Source organism: Schistocerca serialis, chromosome 5 (assembly GCF_023864345.2).
Source record: "Schistocerca serialis cubense isolate TAMUIC-IGC-003099 chromosome 5, iqSchSeri2.2, whole genome shotgun sequence".
Lineage (NCBI taxonomy): Eukaryota > Metazoa > Arthropoda > Insecta > Orthoptera > Acrididae > Schistocerca > Schistocerca serialis.
This window is the reverse complement of record NC_064642.1, coordinates 610226766-610249932: the sequence shown is the minus strand read 5'-3', so window position 1 is coordinate 610249932 and position 23167 is coordinate 610226766. Positions and strand designations below refer to the sequence as shown.

The 23167-nt window shown below is 41.2% G+C and overlaps 1 protein-coding gene across 6 annotated transcripts in view; it reads left to right on the top strand.

Moving 5' to 3' along the window:
- The first annotated feature begins 13382 nt into the window (after positions 1 to 13382).
- LOC126481610 (uncharacterized) overlaps positions 13383 to 23167 on the top strand; it is a 146041-nt gene continuing 136256 nt past the window's right edge. For 3 of the 6 annotated variants that reach the window (XM_050105488.1, XM_050105485.1, XM_050105486.1), the window contains exon 1: positions 13415 to 13813. Coding sequence is in view for 1 of the 6 variants with exons in the window: in XM_050105484.1 (XP_049961441.1) it covers positions 13437 to 13556 (120 nt within the window). In the remaining 5 variants the exon portion in view is untranslated. Of the gene's footprint in view, positions 13814 to 23167 lie in introns of all 6 variants that reach the window. The other 3 variants (XM_050105489.1, XM_050105487.1, XM_050105484.1) reach the window with 2 other exon arrangements.

The following is a 23167-nucleotide window of genomic DNA, read 5'->3' as shown; positions in this document are numbered from 1 at the left end:
GAGTTCATTATTTTTAGAAGCTGTTTAGTGAATAGCTGGAGATTACCATTTGGAGCCTTGTATATTGTGACTATAATTATTTTTCTTTTGTGTGTTTCTACTTGTGTGACACATGTTTCAAAATGCTGATCACTAAAGTATTTGAGAATGTCAGTATTTTTATAATTGTGACCCCTTCTAATGTAAGTGGCAACTCCTCCTTTCTCCATCTCTTTTCTACAATACTTTGAAGCTAAGGTATACCCTTCCATATTAAACATTTCAAATTCAGTACCTAAATGATGTTCAGAAATAAAAGTATTATCAACAGGTTTTGTAGACTGTAGCTCATCTCAGCAGATCTGAAATGCATTAACTTTTTTTAAAACACTGATATTTTGTTGTAGTAACTTTACTGTTACTTTTTTTGTCTCCACAAGTATTATGCTTAACATATTCAGATACATCTTGTTCCAATATTGAATGTGTAGATAACGAGCTTAACCTAAAAAAGAACTACTTCCATGAGTTGCAGTGTCCCCCCTTAAAGAATTTGCTATTAACCTAGCCAGTATATCCCCTATTCTATTGAGATGCAGGCGATGAGAAGTAAAGCCCCACCTACCAATAGTGTCAACAGGAACCAAACCATTCCCTGACCCAGCACCAGCCTGAAGCAGTCGATCCAACACCATATTGACCCTCTTCACAGAGCTGTTGAACTGGGGTCGATCATATTATACTCAACATTAGTATGGTTCGTTTCTGATGCTATTTTTACCAGGTCACTGTCATACTGTAGCCCTGGTCCCTATCGATAATGTTCCCTGCTCTGTCCACTATTACAACATGATCCTCCTTGGTGAAGCCGTTACACAAAGATCCTATGCCCTCTATCACTTGGCCGAGAGATCCACTAGATTGAAAAAGTTTATGACCTCGTAGCTGTCACCTAATTTTCCCTGCAGAAGTTGGACCACCCGTTTTCATGACTGCTGCCTAACAGCAGAATTTTCTTCCTACTTCCTACTTTTTCTGAAGCAACAGATTTCCTAACTGAGTTTGCTGTGCATCAGCTACACTTACATTTGCATGAGGCTTTTCATTACTTGACTGTGGCAGCAGGGCAAATCTATTTTTTGTGCTAACAATGAAACTGTCAGATACTGTCCTCTTTCTGTGGCCACTGTTCCCTGCCACCACTTCCCGCTCCTCTTCACCCTTCTCCCCCCTTAACCTATTTAGTTCCTCCTCCAGCCTGAAGGGTTCTAATCTTCCCCTCCTTTTCTGCTATTTTCATATCCTGTGAACACACTCTACAGTACCTAGGAAGAGTCTCATTTTGTTCCCCAATTTCCATGCTACTACATCCCTTCCCCCCCCCCCCCCCCCCCAGTGGAACGATTTGTCACAAAAGCTGCATAGCACCCAAGAACTAACGTTCCTATGGCAGCTAAAACACTTCACACTCATGACTGTTTACAGTGTAGGCCTACTTTTTAAGCTTTCGGTAAATAAAGATAATTTCCTATTTATTATGTTCTATAGTGGTCTAACATAAATATAATATTAATGTACTTACTTCATTGCACTTCGAATCACTTAACTTTCGTACACAAAATTGAGGCCTAAAAACGGCTGTTAGGCGGTAAATTTTCTTTAAAAATGTGGCACAGAACTTAAAATCTTCACTTCCCCGAACAGGTATTACACTACTGCACGCAATCAAACCTAATAAAATCTAGACAATACACTTAATACTTACTAAAACTTCAAAAGTAAGCGCACACTTAGTAGGCTTAAAACAGCTGTTCAGCAGTAACGGTTTTACGCTATTTTCTTTAAAAATGCTGCAGAGAATTTAAAATCTTCATTTCCCCAAACCATTATTACACTACTGAACGCAATTAAACCTAATAAAATCTAGCCATAGGTATAAGCTATCATGTTATGTATATTGTTGTAACTCAATACTTGTATAAATTATCATTGGCACCAAACTCCATGTGAAGGAATGAACTTTAAAGACAAGCAATTGATACAATGTTTTGTACAGCCATAAGTGTTTTTCAACAAGTGGACAGTCAAGTGCTGTGACATTCACGTAAGGGTACAATGAAATAATTTCCGAGTATTGTGGTTCACAACGCTTGATTCATTAGTAAGTGAACTATAGTTGTTCGAGCCAGTGCATACCTTGTCGACGGATGCAGTTGGTCAGAGTTCTCTCCGCTGAAAATGCGAGTACGACTGGTAATAGTGACGCCCCTGCTGTAAAAATGCAAATCTTCTGCCACAGCTTCTGATTTTGAAACTATAAGCACACACTCACTCCACCCAGAATGAAGACAAAGGCCATGGCAGTTCTTCAATATTTAACACTCAGGTGAAAATGTGACACTCAATGTGAAATCAACACTAAGAAAACGAGTGCACACACGGGCAATGGTAGCAACTAACTCATTGACTTTTAGCGACTAGTGCTTAGCCGCAAAACCTGCTAGTGCACAAGACTGAAACCCAACAGTGACGCCGAAGCAAACTGAACATTATAGTCAGTGCACTAAATTCAATTGTGTAATCAGCTATCATATTATGTATATAATGTTTCAATTTCTTGTAGAACTTTAACATACGTAGGATAAGCTGACATACCCATTCCATTAAGTAAAAGAGAATCCGACAAATAAGGACATCGACCCCTATAGGCAAATTTGAATGTAAATATGTATGTGCAAAATACGCTGTATGTCTACATACCATGTCAATGTACAGTGCGGGTGCAATTATGTAGGTACATGATGAAAGACACCCCACCCCCCCCCCCCCCCCCCGTTATGGAAGGTTAAAGTTTATTTTTAAAAAATGAAACAGCAATTGACCATAAGCATCAGCAAAGACATTAATTATGAATGTGCAGTAAGGCGCTGAAAAAAAAATCATTCATTTTCCTTTGTAGATGATTTTGTTTTCTCTCTCTCATATGTAGAAGGATGGTTAAGATGTATTGCTTAAAGTATGAACCATTACAAGTGTTATGTATGATATGTGTGTGTGAATAAGAGAATACGTAACACCAGTATGAAGTATTTTTATTGAAGTCAAATGTAACCCAGTAAGGAGGATTTTCGTCATTTTTTGACATGCACTGGTGTTCTTCAAGTCGGCTGCCTACCTCTACAATGTAAGAGAGGAAGTCCAATTAGCCTAAATTCGTAAAACCAGAACATTTGTTGTAATGCAATTGTATTATCCTTTACACCTTTTTTCCATTCATATATGTAGACCTTTTTTATTATTATAACACAACCAGTGTGAATTTTCGTCGCCTGTACTGTAGGAGGACCATATCCCACAGACTATCAGTTGCGAGAGAGGCCCCTACGTTGTTCTTTCATAACCATTTCGAGACATTGTTTTTTCTGCTGTAACACACCCAAACAGTGTGTAGCTATACACACATTTTGTTTTTCCACCACGACTTCGAGGTCTGTGTCATGTGTTAAACCGACATTAATATATTTCGATCAATTGGCTGTCACAGAAACCTGGACATCATATAAAGTCTCATAAACTAGGATTAATATACAGGGTGTTTCAAAAAGAATATACATCTTTCGAATGCATGTATTTATCAAACTTTAAGACACACGAATATGAAAATTGGCACACATATTTACGCACCTCTCAAGTTCAGATTACACATGTTCAATATGTCCTCCATCAGCGACACGAACAATATCACATCGATACTCAAATTCCTCACATACTCGGCCAAGTAAGTCCTTCGTCACTGATGTTATGGCAGTACAGATCCGGTTCTTCAACTCTTCCAGGTTCTGTGAGAGTGGCGGTACATTAACGTTGTCTTTAACGAAACTCCACAAGAAGAAGTCAGAGGGTGTCAAATCCGGTGACTGTGGAGCCCAGCTGAGACTTGCTAAATCGCCAGCTCCTTGATGATCAATCCAATGGTTCAGTAGAGTTTCATTAAGATATTCACGCATTTGGCGACCCCAGTGAGGGGGGTGCCCCATCTTGTTGAAAAATGAAGTTATCTTCGTGCAACCTCGGAAACAACCAGTTTTGGAACATAGTGAGATACTGCTGACCGTTAACCATCTTTACATCAAAGAAGAATGGGCTGTAAACAGATGATCGGGATATCGCACAAAACACATTGACTTTGGGCCAATCTCGTACATGTTCAATGACTGCATGTGGGTTCTGTAGGCCCCAAATTCGAACATTGTATTTGTGTACCTGACCCCTAACATGGAAAGTCACTTCATCACTGAACACGATGCATTGTGCGGAAGTGTTATCATTGTCATTAGCATCAATAATCTCGTTACAAAGTGCCACTTGTTTGCATTTGTCATCAGGACGCAGAACTTGTAACAGCTGTAACTTGTATGGTTTCATAACCACCCGACGTCTCAAAACACGCCAAATTGGTGTTGTAGGCAGTTGTAACTCCCGACTGGCATGGAGAGTTGATTTTGAAGGACTAAGTTGGAAAGCAGTTTGAATTCGTGCAACATTTGCTTCAGGAACACGAAGGCGGCCAGGACTCTTTCCTTTACATATGCATGCTGTATCTAGAAACTGTCGATACCATCTCCGAATGTTCCACCCATTTGGATGATCAATTTGGTACTTCAACCTGAATCATCCTTGCACTGTAATCAAGGAATTGCACTTCGCAGACTCGAGAACACAAAACGATTTCTGCTGTGGAATAGCCATTTTAAACATGTGACGGTTACCAAGCAAAACAGAAGACAAATGAGATCTAGTGGCTATGAATATAAACTAAACTACGTTTCTCCAATAGCCGAGCTAAGACACAGCGATCGGTAATTTGGACAAAATAATACTTTGTAATACGTATATTCTTTTTGAAACACCCTGTATTTTCAACTGTCTTGTTCGACTACTTTCTTGCTTGTCCCAACTGAAATGCCTGCAAGTAGCTAATAGGAAAGAGCGAAATCCCCAGAAAGTCTTCAGTAGGTTTATAGATATTTTACATATAAAATCAAACCACACTTTGCTATGTTACCAATATGAGCATTTACATACTGAAAAAATGGAAAAAATTACCTAAAAATCGGTAAAAAAAAGTTACGAAAATTGTGGGAAATACATACAATTTGAGGGTAGATATGACAAAATGCAGGAAACTTGAGAGAGAATTAGAGAGTACTTACATGTCTGCTTAGCACAGGAAAGTTATTGTACATAGAAATGAGTGTGTGACAACAAGGGAAATACAAGGAAAAAATTAAAAATGGAAGCAATGCTACCCAGGGAAACAACATGACCATAGAGAATGATACGACAGCTGGAGTAGACTGTGTAACGTGGCTGACCTACAAATGTAGAATAATATGTAATTTATGTATGTCAGATAACAAGCTCAGGTGTTATGGATTTCTCTATGAAGAGCCTGGACACGTGACTGCAAAAAATTCTTAGATCCTCCTTAGGTAAAGAGTACTGTATTACAAGATTTAGGGTGCAATATACAACTACTGAATAGATCGTATGTTTGACCCTGTGCAAGACTGCCTACGTTTTTCAAACCCTAACAAATAGCATTTACAACATGCTCTCTGTACTATCCACCAATGCCAACCTTCCAGTCGTGCTAACAGTTACCTTACAGAACGGCCACTGAATGGTTTTTTAACAACATTCTGAAGTTTTTTTTTACTGAGGTTGTAGGAATATCTACAAGCTGACTGCTGTCTTCGATGATTCCCTAGAAAATTGTTGTGGATGTGAGTTAGAGCGCTATCTACTTGCGATTGGGAACAGCAAATCTCTCCATACCACAGCCAACACAGCACTTCCAGTGGATGTGTGACGAATCATTCCACCAAACAGAGTGGAAAACTATTTTGGTACCCTCCTTTAGATGAACGAGATTGCATTAGAAGTACATCATTTCCTGGTCATATTTCTGGCATGAATCAAGTCGCCATTTTCATAACTACTTTGATTCTAAGTCACTACTAGTGGTTTGCTTCACAGTTGATATGTATGTGGTGTGTGTGTGTGTGTGTGTGTGTGTGTGTGTGTGTGTGTGTGTGTGTGTGTGTGGAAGAGAGGATTTTCTGCTCGTAGAATTAGGGCGTCATTTCCGCCAAACCAGTGGAAAAACTATTTCAGCGCCCTCCTTTAGACGAACGAAGATGCAAGCGAAGTACATTTTCCAGTCGCATTTCAGACATGAATCGAGCCAACAGTTCACAACTACAATGATTCTAAATCACTCATAAGGGTTTGAGAGGTATTGCAAACCCTGTGTGTACATTTGCCTCACAGTTGTCCTCTTCATGGAGTTAGTGGAGCATGGTGTGTAATTTCACATGTCTAACACCGCTGCTATTCACTTGTCTGTTTGCCCATAATATGCATTTTACATTGCTGGCAATCATTTTATAGGACTGATGCGAATGTAGTATAACTTCTGAACCATAATCGAATGTGAACAGTGGGCGCTATACACCTCCAGAAAGCTATATTTCGCATGTATCACTAAGAATCTACATTTTTCTTTGGTTCAGAAGGAAGTAATTTTATCGTCTTAAAGACTGTCACTATAGTGAGTGGGATATAAAACTTGCAGGGTGGTTGTATCAGATTCTGGAAATATATGTTTGCTTTAGAGTACAGAGAATGTTGCATTTTGCACGGCTACTATTTAAGAAACCAAATATCTTTAATATTTTAGTGTATTTAAGTTTAGAACTGTGTTGTCTGTGTTAATGTTCATTCCAGACAATGGAACAATACTCTGGAACTGATAGCACAGGTGATTTACATAAAAGTTTCAAACTCCATCTATCTGCAGCTCCATCATGCATAAACCACACTTTTCTTTTTAACCGTCGTTTGCATCACCACAACACTCTCGTGTCTGCTGTACGCCAATAAGTGGTGCTAACCTCCTCGACTTGCACACATCTGGAGAGATTTTGTACTTTTGGTTGGGTGCCATGAGTAAAATTAGTGTGGAACAGTCTTATCTGAGCAGCTCGCTCTGTTCCTTCAAGAGATGTGGAATGTAGTGGGTATAGTACTCACTTACTTCCGGTCAGTTGCAAATTAAATCAGTGACAGTGTTGCAGGGAGGGCTGGTCGAAGACAATGCGGGGAGAACTTTCAATCGATCATACAGAAATTGTGAAGCATGCTGCTGTGTCATTGGTTAGCGCTGAAATTACCGTAAAACTGGTAAAACCACTAAAATTGATCATGCGATCAACTGTGGTGCATATTACAGCACATTGTCCCATATAAGTGGTGTCTCTTCCATCCCATCTGTTCACTGGCACACTATTAATTATCACATAACGACTGACTGACACCGCTTGTTTGAGATGGAGAGAGTCTTGGTGGGAGCAACACCTACCAAGAATGACGAGCAAAAATACTGTGGTCACATACATGACCGCAATACGAAGAATCGGTGCTTTTGCTCACTTCAAAATGGAACACTGAACATCGACTACCTGTCACTGTGGAATGTGACATTAAATGTAGAGGTCATCACCTTCAGACAGCTGTCAGGAGACGTTCCTCAATGCTGTAGACTTTTCCTGTTTCCGTATGCTGTGCTGCCCGTCACAATTTTTGTTTTGTTTTTACCAATAAGAAAACAGTACCTCCTTTTTTTTTTTTAGGTCCCCAGCCCTGCGCGCATTGTGAGCAGCTCCTTCGATGGATGGTCAACACTGGAACACTGATCATGTACGTGTGTGTAATATGAGAAGGCATTGCTGTTGACTTCTTCGAGACAGAACACTGCGATATCTGTCACTGCAACACAAGAATCATATATTGCGAGTGATAGCCTACTGGATATGGTCTTCTTTTCTGTACAGCAGACAAAACTTGGTCGATGTCAGCATGCTGACAGTATTTGGTTTTCGATATATCTGCAGAGAGACACTGTATAATGCTATAGGATGACATTAGGAGGTTCTATTACAAGGAGTGGTATGACACGTTAAAGTTTCGAGGCAGGTAGTTCGTAGTTTTTTTTACCCACTCTGGATGTTACAGAATATCGAAGAGGAATGCTCTCGAAAATAATAAATGACTATATCGATGGTGATCTGTATCAGTATATCATATGACTGAAATGAATGTAATGCCCTCATGCGGGACAATTTACAGTTTGAACACAAGGAATTCTCTCAAATTATACCGATCTTGTTCATGAAACTAATAGAAATTGACTGTATCTATTCTTGTGGAACCATGACTCTTTAATTATCGTCACGATTGTATGTTTAAAAATATCTGTTACCACAGGTCATGGCTTTTTTTCATTCTTCGCGATTGCTAATTATAAAGTTGCCACCACTTGAATTATGGCTTGTGGTGGAACCTAAAAATGATTTTTTCCGACACGTGAGTAGATTGCGTGAAACAGACTGTTCTGTGATGACCAAATTGCTTACGAAATTACACCACCAGAATCCGATATTGTGAATAAAAAAACTTTACCCACATACAGTTCCGCAGATGCGAATTTTTGGGGGACGAATATGTTCGATTTTGGCATACAGACAGTATTTGTTTTCGATATATCAGTGTAGAGATTCAGCAAAATCTTATAGGGATCTCTGCTACGTGGTGTTAGTTCTAGGTTCCACTACAAGGAATGGTATGGCTGCTCAAAGTTTAGCTGTAAATAGCTCATAGTATTTCTTACTGACTGGATGTTACAAATAAACGTGGAGGAATGCTCTAGAACTGCATTAGTCTGCATTTGTCTGTACCACTTTATAGTCAAGTTTCAGTCAGCGCCTAATAAGATAACCTTATTCCAGTACATAGCCATGAAGAGAAATGTATAGGCACTTTGTCAAGTATCAGAGATATGTGAGAATAAGATTAATGTACCAAGACCAAAGGAACTTCAGATTGTCAGTTGTAAACAGCATCCAGAATCAAGTTATGTAATATCTACGTTTTTTATTATTTTAATAAATGTGTGTGAAAATTAATCAAGCTCTGTTTAAAGTTGGTCACCGTCAATCTGCTACTCTAAGCGTGCAAGTGGCATTTCAATCGTCTGACCTAACGGCAGAAGATAAACACGCCACAATAAGACCACGAGACATATTGCTGACACTCGCCTACTTCGTTAGAGCGACAAGTCAAATAATCTGATGATGTGTGTACCGAAGGTCTTACAGTACGCACACCACACTTTCCTTTCATGCCAAGTGCTCTGAACGACGTATGAGTGTGTTGGTATGTGTGAAATTATGAAGATGTCCCACCCCCAGCAGGTATTAGTATGTAGATTGGACGGAGGCAACTCTCTATGTACTTTTATGATAGTTTTGCTCTTTCATCCTTCCATAAAAAATACTTTGAACGACGTATCAGTGCAAGGGGTGTGGTGCAGTACTGTAAATGAATGAATTGAGAGCGAAAACTTAGGCAGTGAATCTCAGGAGAGCACACACAAAGCGATTCCAACCAGTCTATAGCATTCTAATTACATAATTAGAACATGTAGTAATACTTGCTCTAACAGCTGAGATTTTTTCCTCAGTGGGGAGGCTGTAGAACAGTTTCGAGTGGTATTGATACCCAAGGCACACACACGAGATCGGCAAAATGTGAGAGCAGGCCCAGAGAAAGTGATGATGGGGCGGTGGGGGTAGAGTGTGGGGTGGTTGTAGAATGGTTTGAACTCACTCTGGTAGCCGTATTGTGAACTAGGGCAGCCATTCTTCTAACTTCAAGTAAAGATAGACACACACGATCTGAAAAAAGTGGGGACAGGAAGTGGCAAAAGTGGAGACAGGGAGTGGCGGAATGTGGGACAGTTTACAAGAACTCTTTGGTGTCTGTAGTGCGAACTAGGACAGTCAATTTTCAAACTTTGAGGAGATCGTATATACACAGACTTGACCTGAAAAAGTGATGGTGGCAGAACGTGGGGGCTGGAGATGGTGTAAAGTAGAGGCAAGGGGTAGTGGAGTGTGGAGGACAGTCCAGCAGTCAGTTTCCAGCAAAAAACAATAATGAATAAACTACACTTATCTAAACTTCCTTTCTGGCAGCTGGGCAGAGACTGACCATTCCTCGCCATTTCCAGATGTTGTGTGGTGGTGGATGATGTCATGGGAGTGGGGGGAGGGGTGGGTGGAGTTTGATTAGTGGATGTAGCCCAACTGACCTACTTTCCCACCAGAGTTTGAATTTCATACCATGACGCCAGTGTGACGTATCCATATTTATGGCCGCCATCTTTGATCTGCCACCTTGAATAAATTTCTCAACAATGCAAAGTGTCCCAAATACTGCCTAGCCCCACTACTCGAGTGAAGTGAGAGAATGTGTGAATCATTAGATTCCATACAAAATTGCAACCTGTCAACAAAAGTACCTGTCTTAATAGGAAAAGACAACATCAGAAACATACGCTTTTCGAGGTTGAAATATGTGTTTACATTCTCTTCCTGTCAATGAAGTAAGCTTCGATTATACAGATACTTGGAAATGTTTCTCCATGAATAAGTTGTAGCTTAGATACCTAAATCAGCGAGATTCAGCTGTGTCTACATTTTTTCCCAGATCATTCATGGATTTCGATAATTTGCTAATGCTTGGAAGGTAAAAATACTATAAATATTTCATTAATTAAGTGGAAAAGTAATTTGCTTTCTCATCACTTGAAACGATAGTGTGGCTGAAGCTGTTAAAAGGTAACAACTAACAGCTTTCATAGCAGAGAATGTTGTGACTGTATATATTACACCTAACCTGGCCAAACAATGTTCTGCGAGGGCATGGGCTCCAGCTGCGCTCCTGCATAGTGCTAAGAGTGCAGTGGCTAGTGGGACTGAAAGGCGAGAAGGAACAAGAAAAGCAAGGCTGTGGGCCATACACTGTGAGGCAGCCAGCTTCTCACAGTTTTTCAACAATACCAGTTGTGTTAAATTAGGTTTAAGTTCTGCATTATACATTCCACCTGCTCAAAAAAGGAGAAGTGGAGAAGCCACCTCATCCAATGCTGAAAGAGATGCACGGATGCACGCCAAGACCGTAGGATCCTACGCAGTGCCGTAGGGGACCGCACCGCCACTTCCCAGCAAATTAGGGACACCGTTGCTCCTGGGGTATCGGCGAGGACCATTCGCAACCGTCTCCATGAAGCTGGGCTACGGTCCCGCACACTGTTAGGCCGTCTTCCACTCACGCCCCAACATCGTGCAGCCCGCCTCCAGTGGTGTCGCGACAGGCGTGAATGGAGGGACGAATGGAGACGTGTCGTCTTCAGCGATGAGAGTCGCTTCTGCCTTGGTGCCAATGATGGTCGTATGCGTGTTTGGCGCCGTGCAGGTGAGCGCCACAATCAGGACTGCATACGACCGAGGCACACAGGGCCAACACCCGGCATCATGGTGTGGGGAGCGATCTCCTACACTGGCTGTACACCACTGGTGATCGTCGAGGGGACACTGAATAGTGCACGGTACATCCAAACCGTCATCGAACCCATCGTTCTACCATTCCTAGACCGGCAAGGGAACTTGCTGTTCCGACAGGACAATGCACGTCCGCATGTATCCCGTGCCACCCAACGTGCTCTAGAAGGTGTAAGTCAACTACCCTGGCCAGCAAGATCTCCGGATCTGTCCCCCATTGAGCATGTTTGGGACTGGATGAAGCGTCGTCTCACGCGGTCTGCACGTCCAGCACGAACGCTGGTCCAACTGAGGCGCCAGGTGGAAATGGCATGGCAAGCCGTTCCACAGGACTACATCCAGCATCTCTTCGATCGTCTCCATGGGAGAATAGCAGCCTGCATTGCTGCGAAAGGTGGATATACACCGTACTAGTGCCGACATTGTGCATGCTCTGTTGCCTGTGTCTATGTGCCTGTGGTTCTGTCAGTGTGATCATGTGATGTATCTGACCCCAGGAATGTGTCAATAAAGTTTCCCCTTCCTGGGACAATGAATTCACGGTGTTCTTATTTCAATTTCCAGGAGTGTAGTTTGAAGGGCATGGAAAGTGCCATCACACTATTATGAGCTGGAATATCATTCATTGGAATGTGGTTACAACAGCAGCCACAAAGACAATATGATGCACTTCTCTTCTGATGAACGAGAGTGAATGCTGGCTCTTCAGGTGACCATTAGGGAAAACATTGAGTTAAGGGAAAAATTCTATGTGGTCGACTTCACCAATTATTTCATTTCATCAAATCTTTTAATGCAAGGGAAGAATGTTTGGTGACTGACACGGTGGACAAGATTAATGCAATAAAACAAAAATAAATCCTATGGAAAATTCAGCTTCAAGTTCATGATATGGAACATATACCAGAACACAAGGCAGTCATTTCTGTATCAGATATATCTGGCTATGTTTCATTAATTGAGACATTTTAACATGAATTCTCAAAGATTTCGATTTAAATGTCAGCCCATTCTCACTTGTGGTTGCTAGTATACTTCCTCATTACCTCCAACTTGTCCTAATACACTTACAGTGTAACACACAGCTCAATGACCTGTTTGTCCAATCCAGAAATTTACAAGAATCTTATAAAATGCTGCCATAAAAGACATATCGTCAACTATTCAGACAAGTCCAATCTTTGGTTCAACAAGTGTGTGTGAACAGATTTTCTTCTGTTATGAAATTGAGAAAGTCCCACCAGTGTTCGGAATTACCAGATTTTAATCTGCATGACACCAGTGTTTGTATCATGAGCTGTAGTTCCAGATGTATCACATAGTCTGAAATCAAACTGTACATAAATTTATAAACGTCACAACTTAATGTTAAATGTCTGTATGTATAGCTGTTTGTGGTTCTGTTCACTGCATCAGCATTGTGTAATGTACATATTGAATTAAGCAGGAAGTCATTGCTTTGGCGGAAAACTGAAAAGGTAAAAATAAGACTACAGGTAGCAATGAAATCCCCATAGAAGAATGTGCTGGAGTATTTGGCTTTTAGAAATAGTCGCACTGTGCTGCAACAACGTCTTCCTGGCACTTACGTCTTCGAGTGTTTCTGGCCCCTGATTTATTACTGCGCGAAACCTATTTTCGGATCCAACATTAATGGGTTTCGTCTTCCTTGTATTTAATTCTTGTCACAACTCCACTATGACATTAATACCCACCCGTACGATTTCAGTTGACGGCTTATTGAAAGCTGTGGAGCTACGTAGAATTTGTGGCGCCATGTTTGAACGATATCTCACGGTGCCACTATTCACTAAGGAATGACAGAAGTTATACTTAGTTATATGTGCGATCCCGCCTTAAACCCGGCTCCTGTTGCTTACGGACATGGTTTATGAATAAATACTTTGGCGGTTGATTGTGATCTTTGGCACACTAAAATTTTGCGTTCTGTCAGCGACAAAGTTTGAATGTTGATTTTGAATTGACAGTGTGATGGATGAGTTGTCAAAGTTCATCCTCGAACAGAAAAACTTGATATATGAAGAAAAGAAGAAATTGAACCTGATACCAATTGCCAGCCCACGTAGCGCCGTCTCCAGTGATGATGCCAAAGTGAGTTACGAGGTTGACAACTATTGCGGCTAGGTCTTCTTATTTGCATTGTATTGAATCCGTTGTTTATATACAACAAAGGCTGAAATGCAGAAACAGCCAGAGTGTAAATGGAGCAGTGATGTATTTGATGTGTCAGCTTTCATAATTCGTCAGAGAAGTTTGATTTATGAAGAAAAGAAGAAATTGTGGATGGTAGAGAGTGAGAATCGCACAGCGCTACATAATTTAAGAATTCGCCACCCCGAATCTTAAAGGTGCTTACATTTCTAATTACATTTGATATCTGTACCATATTTATTATAGGGAATGGCTGCATAACGTGACAGAAACTAAATATTATGTACATGCCTGAGCCCGACCGTAAACGTAGCGAATGCCTTTTATTACGACAATATATAGAATGTAAAGCACTGTTGATATTTATTCTATTACGCATACGGTGTTTTTATATTTAATTTTATCAATCTGGGCATACGTTAAAGCAAATGTACACATGCTGTTGGGAACACACAGATTCGTCGTGTTTTACGTACTTCACCAAAGAAACTTCTGCAAGAAGTGGACTTCGTTTTTATTTATTTACGACGTGTTCGTTGTATTTCTGATTTACTGATATAGAATATTTTGTGCAAATGAGTATCAGGCTTGAAAATAATAGCCTATAAGAAAATATGTCTTGTATAAGCCCAGGCGAAGAAATGCCCAATTTCTTACAAAGCAAGGTTTCCATATTTGTCACTAAGCCGTTGTCTTCCTGATTCTGACATGAGAGAGAATGTACAATACTCATGCGCATCACAAATTCTTATATTTCGTTTATTTTGAATAGGTGTCAGTTTCTTAACCGATGTAACATGGTGAGTTACGAAAGCGCTGAAAGAATAAAACGTCTATCATCGTGAGTAGTGTAAGAGACTTCTTGGTTTAAGGGATTCTCTAATATAATAGACCCCTTTTCATTGTGGATAATCGTATACATTGTCCAGCTGTACCTTGGTGGATGACAGAGGTGAACCAGAAAACTGCACAAGATTGTTGCTGATCAATGTCTTAGAGTACACGAGATGTCTTGAAATACAAAAATTCTTTTGTCCTATTGGTAGGCCATCATTAAGAAAGCACTACATATCTGTAGATAATAAACTAATCAATGGGAATTTGGCACAATCTGTCAGGAAAATTTGGGAGTAAATGCTATTGGCACTTAGGATTCAACAGATGGCTGGGTAAATTATTTCACTAAACACTTGGTGTAGGCTCAAATTCAGGCATGGTTAATAACTTGCACCCATGCCTGCAATTTAAAGGAGGGTTTACTTTGCCACATCATGGTCACATTTGTCCTTTCCATAATCAGAGGGCACTGGATGGATACTTTCTCTGCTGTGACGTTACTACCTACCCTGTCTCCTAGCACTTGTGCTGCTCAGACTAACCATCACATAAAAAGGCATTATACAACTACTGCTACTCAACTCCATGCCTAAAGATGGTGGCCTGCTGCCTCATAGAAATTTATTATTAAAGTTTTTACATCGAGGGCCCATTACACATTATGCCTCAGGAGCTAATAACCAGTGAATTACTTTGGTAAATCCTTAAACGTACGTATTGTGATGTTAAACATAGTAATTGAGAAAGAACATAACTAAGATCCATACAAATTTATGGAGCTCCACATTTTTTAAGGGTCGTATTTGGTACACCTACGTGTCTTAACAATAAAACTGCCAAATATTGCTGTCTTAAGTCTAACCATTTTTAGAAATTCAGTTTTGAAGGCCCTTCATTAGCTGGGCACCAATTTCCTTATTTTGAGAGAGCTACTACTTAGTAATGAGTTGATCTGCAGACCTCATTTTTTTATTCATGAAGTACATAGACCAGTAAGTGGAAATTATGTCTAAAAAGTGAGATACACTATTTAGATTGATTGTGAAAAATGTTGAAGCATGCACTGTTTTCATACTCTTCTTGAAATTCATGATGTTTAAAAATATCATAATTTTATTCAAGGAGACATTACACACTTAAGCTAGTGAAGTGTAGGCTAAGTCTTTAGTCATAGTATTAGGTAAAAATAATGGTGAAAAGCTTATGGGATTGAAATTAATCTTATCTTCACTTAAAGATGACTCCATTGGAAAAAAATCAAATTTGGTGAACCTTGAAGTTGTGGAGTGATACGTAGACAATTGAATCTAAACTTCATTTTTTCTTAAATGTTTACATACCTGATGGCAATCTTAGGTGCAAAGAGCAATATTCTAACTCAATTTCTTCATTGACATAGAATAAAATTGAAAAGCCCCTTACTCTTACCATCCACATTCGGCACTGCAGGGGATTGGTAATTTAAACCATGTATATTCTTTGAAAAAAGTGTTCCTGAAATACGTTTGTTGTGGACCCTGTAGGTCAGAACTGAAACAGGTGGGACATAAAAGCAGTTAAGGTATGATTCATGCAAAGAACAGTTTCATAAACAAATCCAAATATAAAGTACGAAAGTGTACTTTTAAAACTTTTCTTTATTTTATTCTTAGAATCCATATCAAATCAGGCATTTCAGATGCCTGATTCTATCATAACTCGGGCAGGGTATGTCAGATGACCATTTAATTTTTTTGTAAAATTTTAAGTTAAGAGCCCAAAACAAAGAAGAGTTTTAAAAATAAAATTTCAGATAATGGAAATATCATGATGGGATAGCAAAAATATGAAAAGGATACATTGCCTTCTTTACATTTGATGCTGGTTATCAATTAGGCATTTTCAGCTTTTTTTCTTATTTTATTGAACGGTTTCATAATTGATCAGCAGATAGTGCTGAAATTTGTTTTCAAATGGTTTTTGTATTTTCCAACTTTATTGTTTGTTGTGGACAGTGCTCAGTTAGCATTGCTGAGCTGTAGTTGTGCTTGAGAGTTAATTACAAAATGGAGAAATGTAGTATTGGTTTGTAGAATAGTAGTATGTAATACTAAAAACAGAAATTGTATGAAGCTGCATGTGAGATTGTTTGTGCAAGACTCAGTATTAGAGGTGGGCATAAAATTATAATTGGAGCTTTCCACTGCCCACAAGGCTCATATCCTGATGTAACACAAAACTTTGGAGAAAACCTCAGTTCACTTGTAAGTAATTCTCCAGTCGTACTGTAATCATTGGTGGAAACTTTAATCCTCCAAGATTTAATTATAATCATTGCAGTTAGTGGTAGGCGTGATAAGACATTGCTTCTCAAAAAGCTGCCTAGAACAGGCAGTCAGGAACTTCACTCATGCTGGAAACATATGGAATCTAATAGCAACAAATACACCTGACAATTTTGAGGATGTCCACATCAAAACTGGTATCAGTGACCTTGATATGGTTGTAGCAACGAAGGACAACTAAAACAAGCAGGAAGATGTATATGTTCATTGAACTAGATAAAAAATCAGTAGTGTGTAACTTAAAACTTCCAGTATGTAAAGGAACTCTGGCCCAAGTTTAAAAGAATAGTTACCCATGCTCCGGATTGGTGGGGACCTCCATGATATGCAGTCACTGTAAATAAACTTCTGAAGGAACAGAGATTACTGCATAATATGTGTGAAACAAAGTGTAAGGCTATAGATAGAGATCTTGAATGAAATGCATTTGGCTGTCATGAGAGAAAGGTGCAATGACTTCTGTAGCAGGATACTGTCAAGTGATCTTTCTCAGAACCCAAAGAAATTCTGGTTGTATGTAAATGCTGTTAGTGGCACCAAAGTTAGTGTTCAGTCCCTAGTGAATGAGACAGGAACTGAAATTGAGAGCTCCAGGTGTTGATGAAATCCCTGTCATATTCTATAGTGAATTTGCGGCTGTGTTAGCCAGTCTTCTAATTATAAGCTATTGTATAGCCCTTGAACGAAAAACCGCACCCAGTTCTTGGAAAACTGCCTACAAGAAGGGTAGTAGAAGTGATCCACAAAACTACCGTCCAGTACCCTTGACACACATTTGTTGTAGAATCTTAGAACATATTCGTTGCTCAAACATAATGAGGTATCTTGAAAAGAATGACCTCAGTGCCAACCTGCATGGATTCGAAAACATTGATCACGTGAAACCCAGTGCACACTTTTCTCACATGACATACTGAAAGCTTTGAATCAAGGCAACCAGGTAGATGCAGTGTTTCTTGATTTCTGAAAAGCGTTTGATTTGGTACCGCATCTACGCTTATTGTCAAAAGTGCGATCATAAGGGGTATCAAGTTAATTTTGTGACTGGATTGAGGACTTTTTGGTAGGGATGAAACGGCATGTTCTCTTGGGTGGAGAGTTATCGTCAGATGTAAAAGTAACTTCAGGTGTGCCCGAGGGAAGTATGTTGGTACCGTTGCTGTTCATGTTGTATGTTAATTATCTTGCAGATAATATTAATAGTAAAATTAGGCTTTTTGCAGAGCATGCAATTATCTATAATGAAGTACTATCTGAGAGAAGCTGCATAAATATTCAGTCAGATCTTGATAAGGTTTCAACATGATGCAGGGATTGGCAACTTGCTCTAAATGTTCAGAAATGTAAAATTTTGCACTTTACAAAACAAAACGAAAACATAGTATTGAATGACTATAATACCACTGAGAATAATCAATGAGTCACTGTAGAAGTTGGCCAACTTGTACAAACACCTGGGTGTATCATTTGTAGGGATATGAAATGGAATGTTCACATAGGTTCAGTTGTGGGTAAAGCAGGTGTCAGACTTCAGTTTATTGGTAGAATGCTGGGAAGTGCAATTACTCTGCAAAAGAGATTGCTTACAAATCACTCAAGCAACCAGTTCTAGAATATTGCTCAAGTGTGTGGGACCCATACCAGATAGGACAAAAGTTTGGGATATTGGACATATACAGAGAAGGGCAGCACGAATGGCCACAGGTTTGTATGATTTGTGGGAGAGTGTCACAGAGATACTGAAGGAACTTAACTGGAAGACTCTTGAAGATTGGCATAAACTAGCCCAAGAAAGTCTGTTAACGGAGTTTCAAGAACCAACTTTAAATGTTGACTCTAGGAATATACTAAAATCCACTATGTATCGCTCACATAGGGACCATGAGGATAAGATTAGAGTAATTACTGCATGCACAGAGCCATTCAACCAATCATTCTTTCCACACTCCATACATGAATGTAACAGGAAGAAATCCTAATAACTGTTACAATGGGATGTACCATGTGCCATGCACCTCATGGTGTTTTGCAGAGTATAGATGTATGAGAGTGAGTGTGAGAGTGAGTGTGTGTGTGTGTGTGTGTGTGTGTGTGTGTGTGTGTGTGTGTGTGTGTGTGTGTGTGTGTGTGTCTCCAATATCCTGGGAAGGATACTGTACAAAAATCCATAGGACAAAAATTTAGATGGATCTGAAAGATGATGATGATATTCTAGCCGAGATGGTTTATAATATGCAGCAGCACCAATAAATGGCAAAATTACACTCTTCAAACAATGGAAAGTCCGAGATGAAAAGTAACACTATGCTGCTCACCATACAACGGAGATGCTGAGTCGCAGATAGGCCCAACAAAAAGACACTCACACTTAAAGCTTTCAGCGATTAAGGCCTTCGTCAACAATACACGCACACAAACACAACTCACACACGACTGCAGTCTCAGGTTACTGAAACCACACGACAAGCTTCAGCACCAGTGCATGATGGGAGTGACAAATTGGTGGGGGGAGGGGGGGTTAGGAGGAGGCTGGGGCGAGGAGAGGGGGGATGGTATGGTGGGGGTGATGGACTGTGAAGTGATGCAGGTTGGACAGAGCGCTAGGGAGAGGTGGGGTGGGGGGGGGGGGGGAGTAGTGGAAAAGGAGAGAAAAAATCTGAGTGTGGTGGTGGAATGATGGCTGTGTAGTGCTGGAATGGGAACAGGGAAAGGGCTGGATGGGTGAGAACAGTGGCTAACAAAGGTTGAGGCCAGGAGGGTTACAGGAATGTAGGATGTATTGCAGGGAAAGTTCCCACCTGCACAATTCAGAAAAGCTGGTGTTGATGGGAAGGAGCTATGTGGTGCAGACTGTGAAGCAGTCATTGAAATGAAGGATATCATGTTTGGATGCGTGTTCAGCAATAGGGTGGTCCACTTGCTTCTTGGCCACAGTTTTCGGTGGCCATTCATGCAGACAGATAGCTTGTTTGTTGTCATGCCTACAGAGGATTCAGCGCAAGGTTGCAGCTTAGCTTGTAGACCACATGACTGGTTTCACATTTAGCCCTGACGTTGGTGGGATAGGTGATATCAGTGACCGGACTGGAGTAGGTGGTGGTGGGAGGATGTATGGGACATGTCTTGCATCTAGGTCTATTACAGGGATATGAGCCATGAGGAAAGGGCTTGGGGGTAGAGGTTGTGCAGGGATGAATGAGTACATTGTGTAGGTTCGGTGGATGGCGGAATACCGCTGTGGAAGGAATAGCGGGCAGGATATTTCTCATTTTAGGGCACAACGAGAGGTAATCAAAACTCTGGCAGAGAATGTAATTCAGTTGCTCCAGTCCTTGGTGGTACTGAGTTATGAGGGGGAATGCTCCCCTGTGACCATATGGTGAAACTTTGGGAGGTGGTTGGTGACTGGAAAGATAAGGCACAAGATATTTGTTTTTGCACAAGGTTGGGAGGATAATCACGGTCTATAAAGGCTTCAGTGAGACCCTTGGTATATTTGGAAAGGGACTGCTCGTCACTGCAAATGTAACGACCGCGGGTGGTTAGGCTGTATGGAAGGGACTTCTTGGTATGGAACAGGTGGCAGCTGTCAACGTGGAGGTATTGCTGGTGGTTCGTAGGTTTGATATGGACGGAGGTACTGATATATAGCCATCTTTGAGGTGGAGGTAAACATCTAGAAAGGTGGCATGTTGGGTTGAGTAGTGTCAGGTGAAGCAAATGGGGGAGAAATTGTTGAGGTTCTGGAGGAATGTGGATAGGGTGTCCTCACTGTCAATCCAGATAGCAAAGATGTCATCAATGAACCTGAACCAGGTGAGGGGTTTAGGATTCTGGGTGTATTGGAAGGATTCCTCCAGATGGCCCATGCGTAGGTTGGCATAAGATGGTGCCATGGGGGTGCCCATAGCCGTACCATGGATTTGTTTGTAGGTAATGCCTTCAAAGGAGAAGCAATTGTGGGAGAGGACGTAGTTGGTCATGGCGACTAGGAAGGAGGTTGTTGGTTTGGAATCCTTCGGGCGTTGAGAAGGTAGTGTTCAATAGCGGTAAGGCCATGGGCATTAGGAATGTTAGTGTACAGGGAGGTGGCGTCAACAGTGATGAGCAGTGCACCGTGTGATAAAGGGACAGGGACTGTAGAGTCAGTGGAGGAAGTGGTTGGTATCTTTTATATAGGAGATAGGTTTCGGGTAATAGATTGAAGGTGTTGGTCTATGAGAGCAGAGATTCTCTCAGTGTTGGCACAGTAACCCGTCACAATGAAGTATCCTGGGTTTATAGACAGCATGTAAAAGGTAGGAGTGCGGAGAGTGGTAGGGGCGAGTAGAGAGAGAGAGAGACTCCGGGTGGAGGTTATGTGATGAGCCTATGGATTTTATAGTGACAGGAGATCCTACTGGATTACTGGAATGGGGTCGCTGTGGCCAGGTCTGTAGTTGGAAATGTCTGACAAGTGGTGGAGCCTTTGTCTGCAGGTAGGACTATAAGGTTGTGGTCAGTTTTTAGATGGTGGACTGTGGTTCTTTCTGTGGATGTAAGGTTAGTTTGCATGTTGAGGGATTTGGGGAATGATTGTGAGGCAAGGTTTGAGGTTGATAAATTCTGGAAAGTTAACGGGATGATTTGGGGGCAGTGGGGGTGGATCACAGTTGGTTGGAGGAGTGTACTGAGTTAGGCAAGGTTCAGTATTGGTCTTAAGTTGAGTCTGGTAGGGTTGGTGGCAAAAAAGTGTTACCATTGTAGGGACTGGGAGAAGAAGAGAAGGTCTTTCACAAGTCCTGCATGATTGAATTTGAGAGTGAGGCAAAAGATTTGGCCTCTGGAAAGGACTGACATTTCTGTGGGGTTAAAGGTTCTTTCTGGAGCTAAGGTTCATTATTGTGTTGTGGGTCTGTTTATGTTCTGGATTCTGTGAGGTAGTGGGAGGGAGTTTTGGAGGTCGGGGTGAGTGTAGTAGGTCTGCGAGGCAGGGTTTGTCAGCTATGGGGGTATGTGGGGGAGGTTTGGTGGTGCTGTAGAGATGGTGGACAGTGGTACTCCAAAGTGGGTGTAGGAAGTGAGAAGGGTAGGGAGCTTTTTGAGGTGGCATTGTGCATGTTGCTCACGTTCCTGCAGGGCAAGAGTTCCAGTAATTTGGGATTACATAACAGTAGAATTTTGCAGATGGAGAGAAGGTACGCAAGGAGATTTGGGCTTGGTTAACATGGTTTTGCAGGACTATGTTGGTGAGGGCTAAGGATTGGCAGAAACTGAACAGGTGTGGGTCATCGTGAAAGGTGGGGTGGCAGCCAGAGATGTGCAATTTGATGATAAGCCCAGTAGGGGGGATTCCTTGAGCCAAGCAACAATGCAGGAACAGTATGTGGGACTGAGATCTGGCTAGGGATAAGGAAAATTTTCTGTATTGATGCAGATTGAAGGAGCAAGGATCCATGGTGATGGAAATATGCAAAAAAATTACATAAATAATGTAGAATTACCCTGCACATACAAGAGCGCGAAGTGAACTGCCTCCGACCAGGACACATACAGTATATATACAGCTACACAACATTCGAGTACAATGATTCGAGATATTTGTGGATACTTCTAGAATGTAGTCGAACCGAATATTTAGCACACTGGACTCGCATTCGGGAGGACAACAGTTCAATCCCGTGTCCAGCCATCCTGATTTAGGTTTTCCATGATTTCCCTAAATCGCTCCAGGCAAATGCTGGGATGGTTCCTTTGAAAGGGCACGGCCGACTTCCTTCCCCGTCCTCCCTAATCTGGTGAGACGGATGACCTCGCTGTTTGGTCTCTTCCCTCAAGCAATCCAATCCAATCAAACCGAATATAGAAATTAAAATTGTACAGTCCAGGTGAGTTTTGAACTCTCACGCAGTTCTACTCAGCTTCTCCTGTGACATTGCTCCCTTCTTAAGAGAACAGCATCTCGGTGTTATGGCATCCTAGTCCAGGAACGAGTCATCGGTCTGGCATACTCCGACTCCTGATGACAGTCTCGCCCTGGCGGTGATCTTCTTAGAACTTCCTTTGCTACTACGCTCTTCGTTACCTTTCCGCTTGTTGCCTGTCACTGGAGCTTCGAATTTACCCTGGATGCAGGATCCTTATAGGGCTTAATTCGAAGGATGTGGACCTTATCTCTGACCTTTTGCCGTCTTGTATCAGGGTCGAAATCTTCAACTTAATAAGTAACATCAGACAATTGTCTTAAACCTTATAAGGTACAAAGTAGCGCCTGAGGAGTTTCTCAGAGAGACCAACCTTCTGAACAGGATTGAAGATCCAGACGGGGCCACCAGGCTGGTAGGCAACAGGGCGGTGGCTCGCGTCATACCTTCAGCAATAGTTTTCTTGAGCCTGCAATGTGTGGAATCA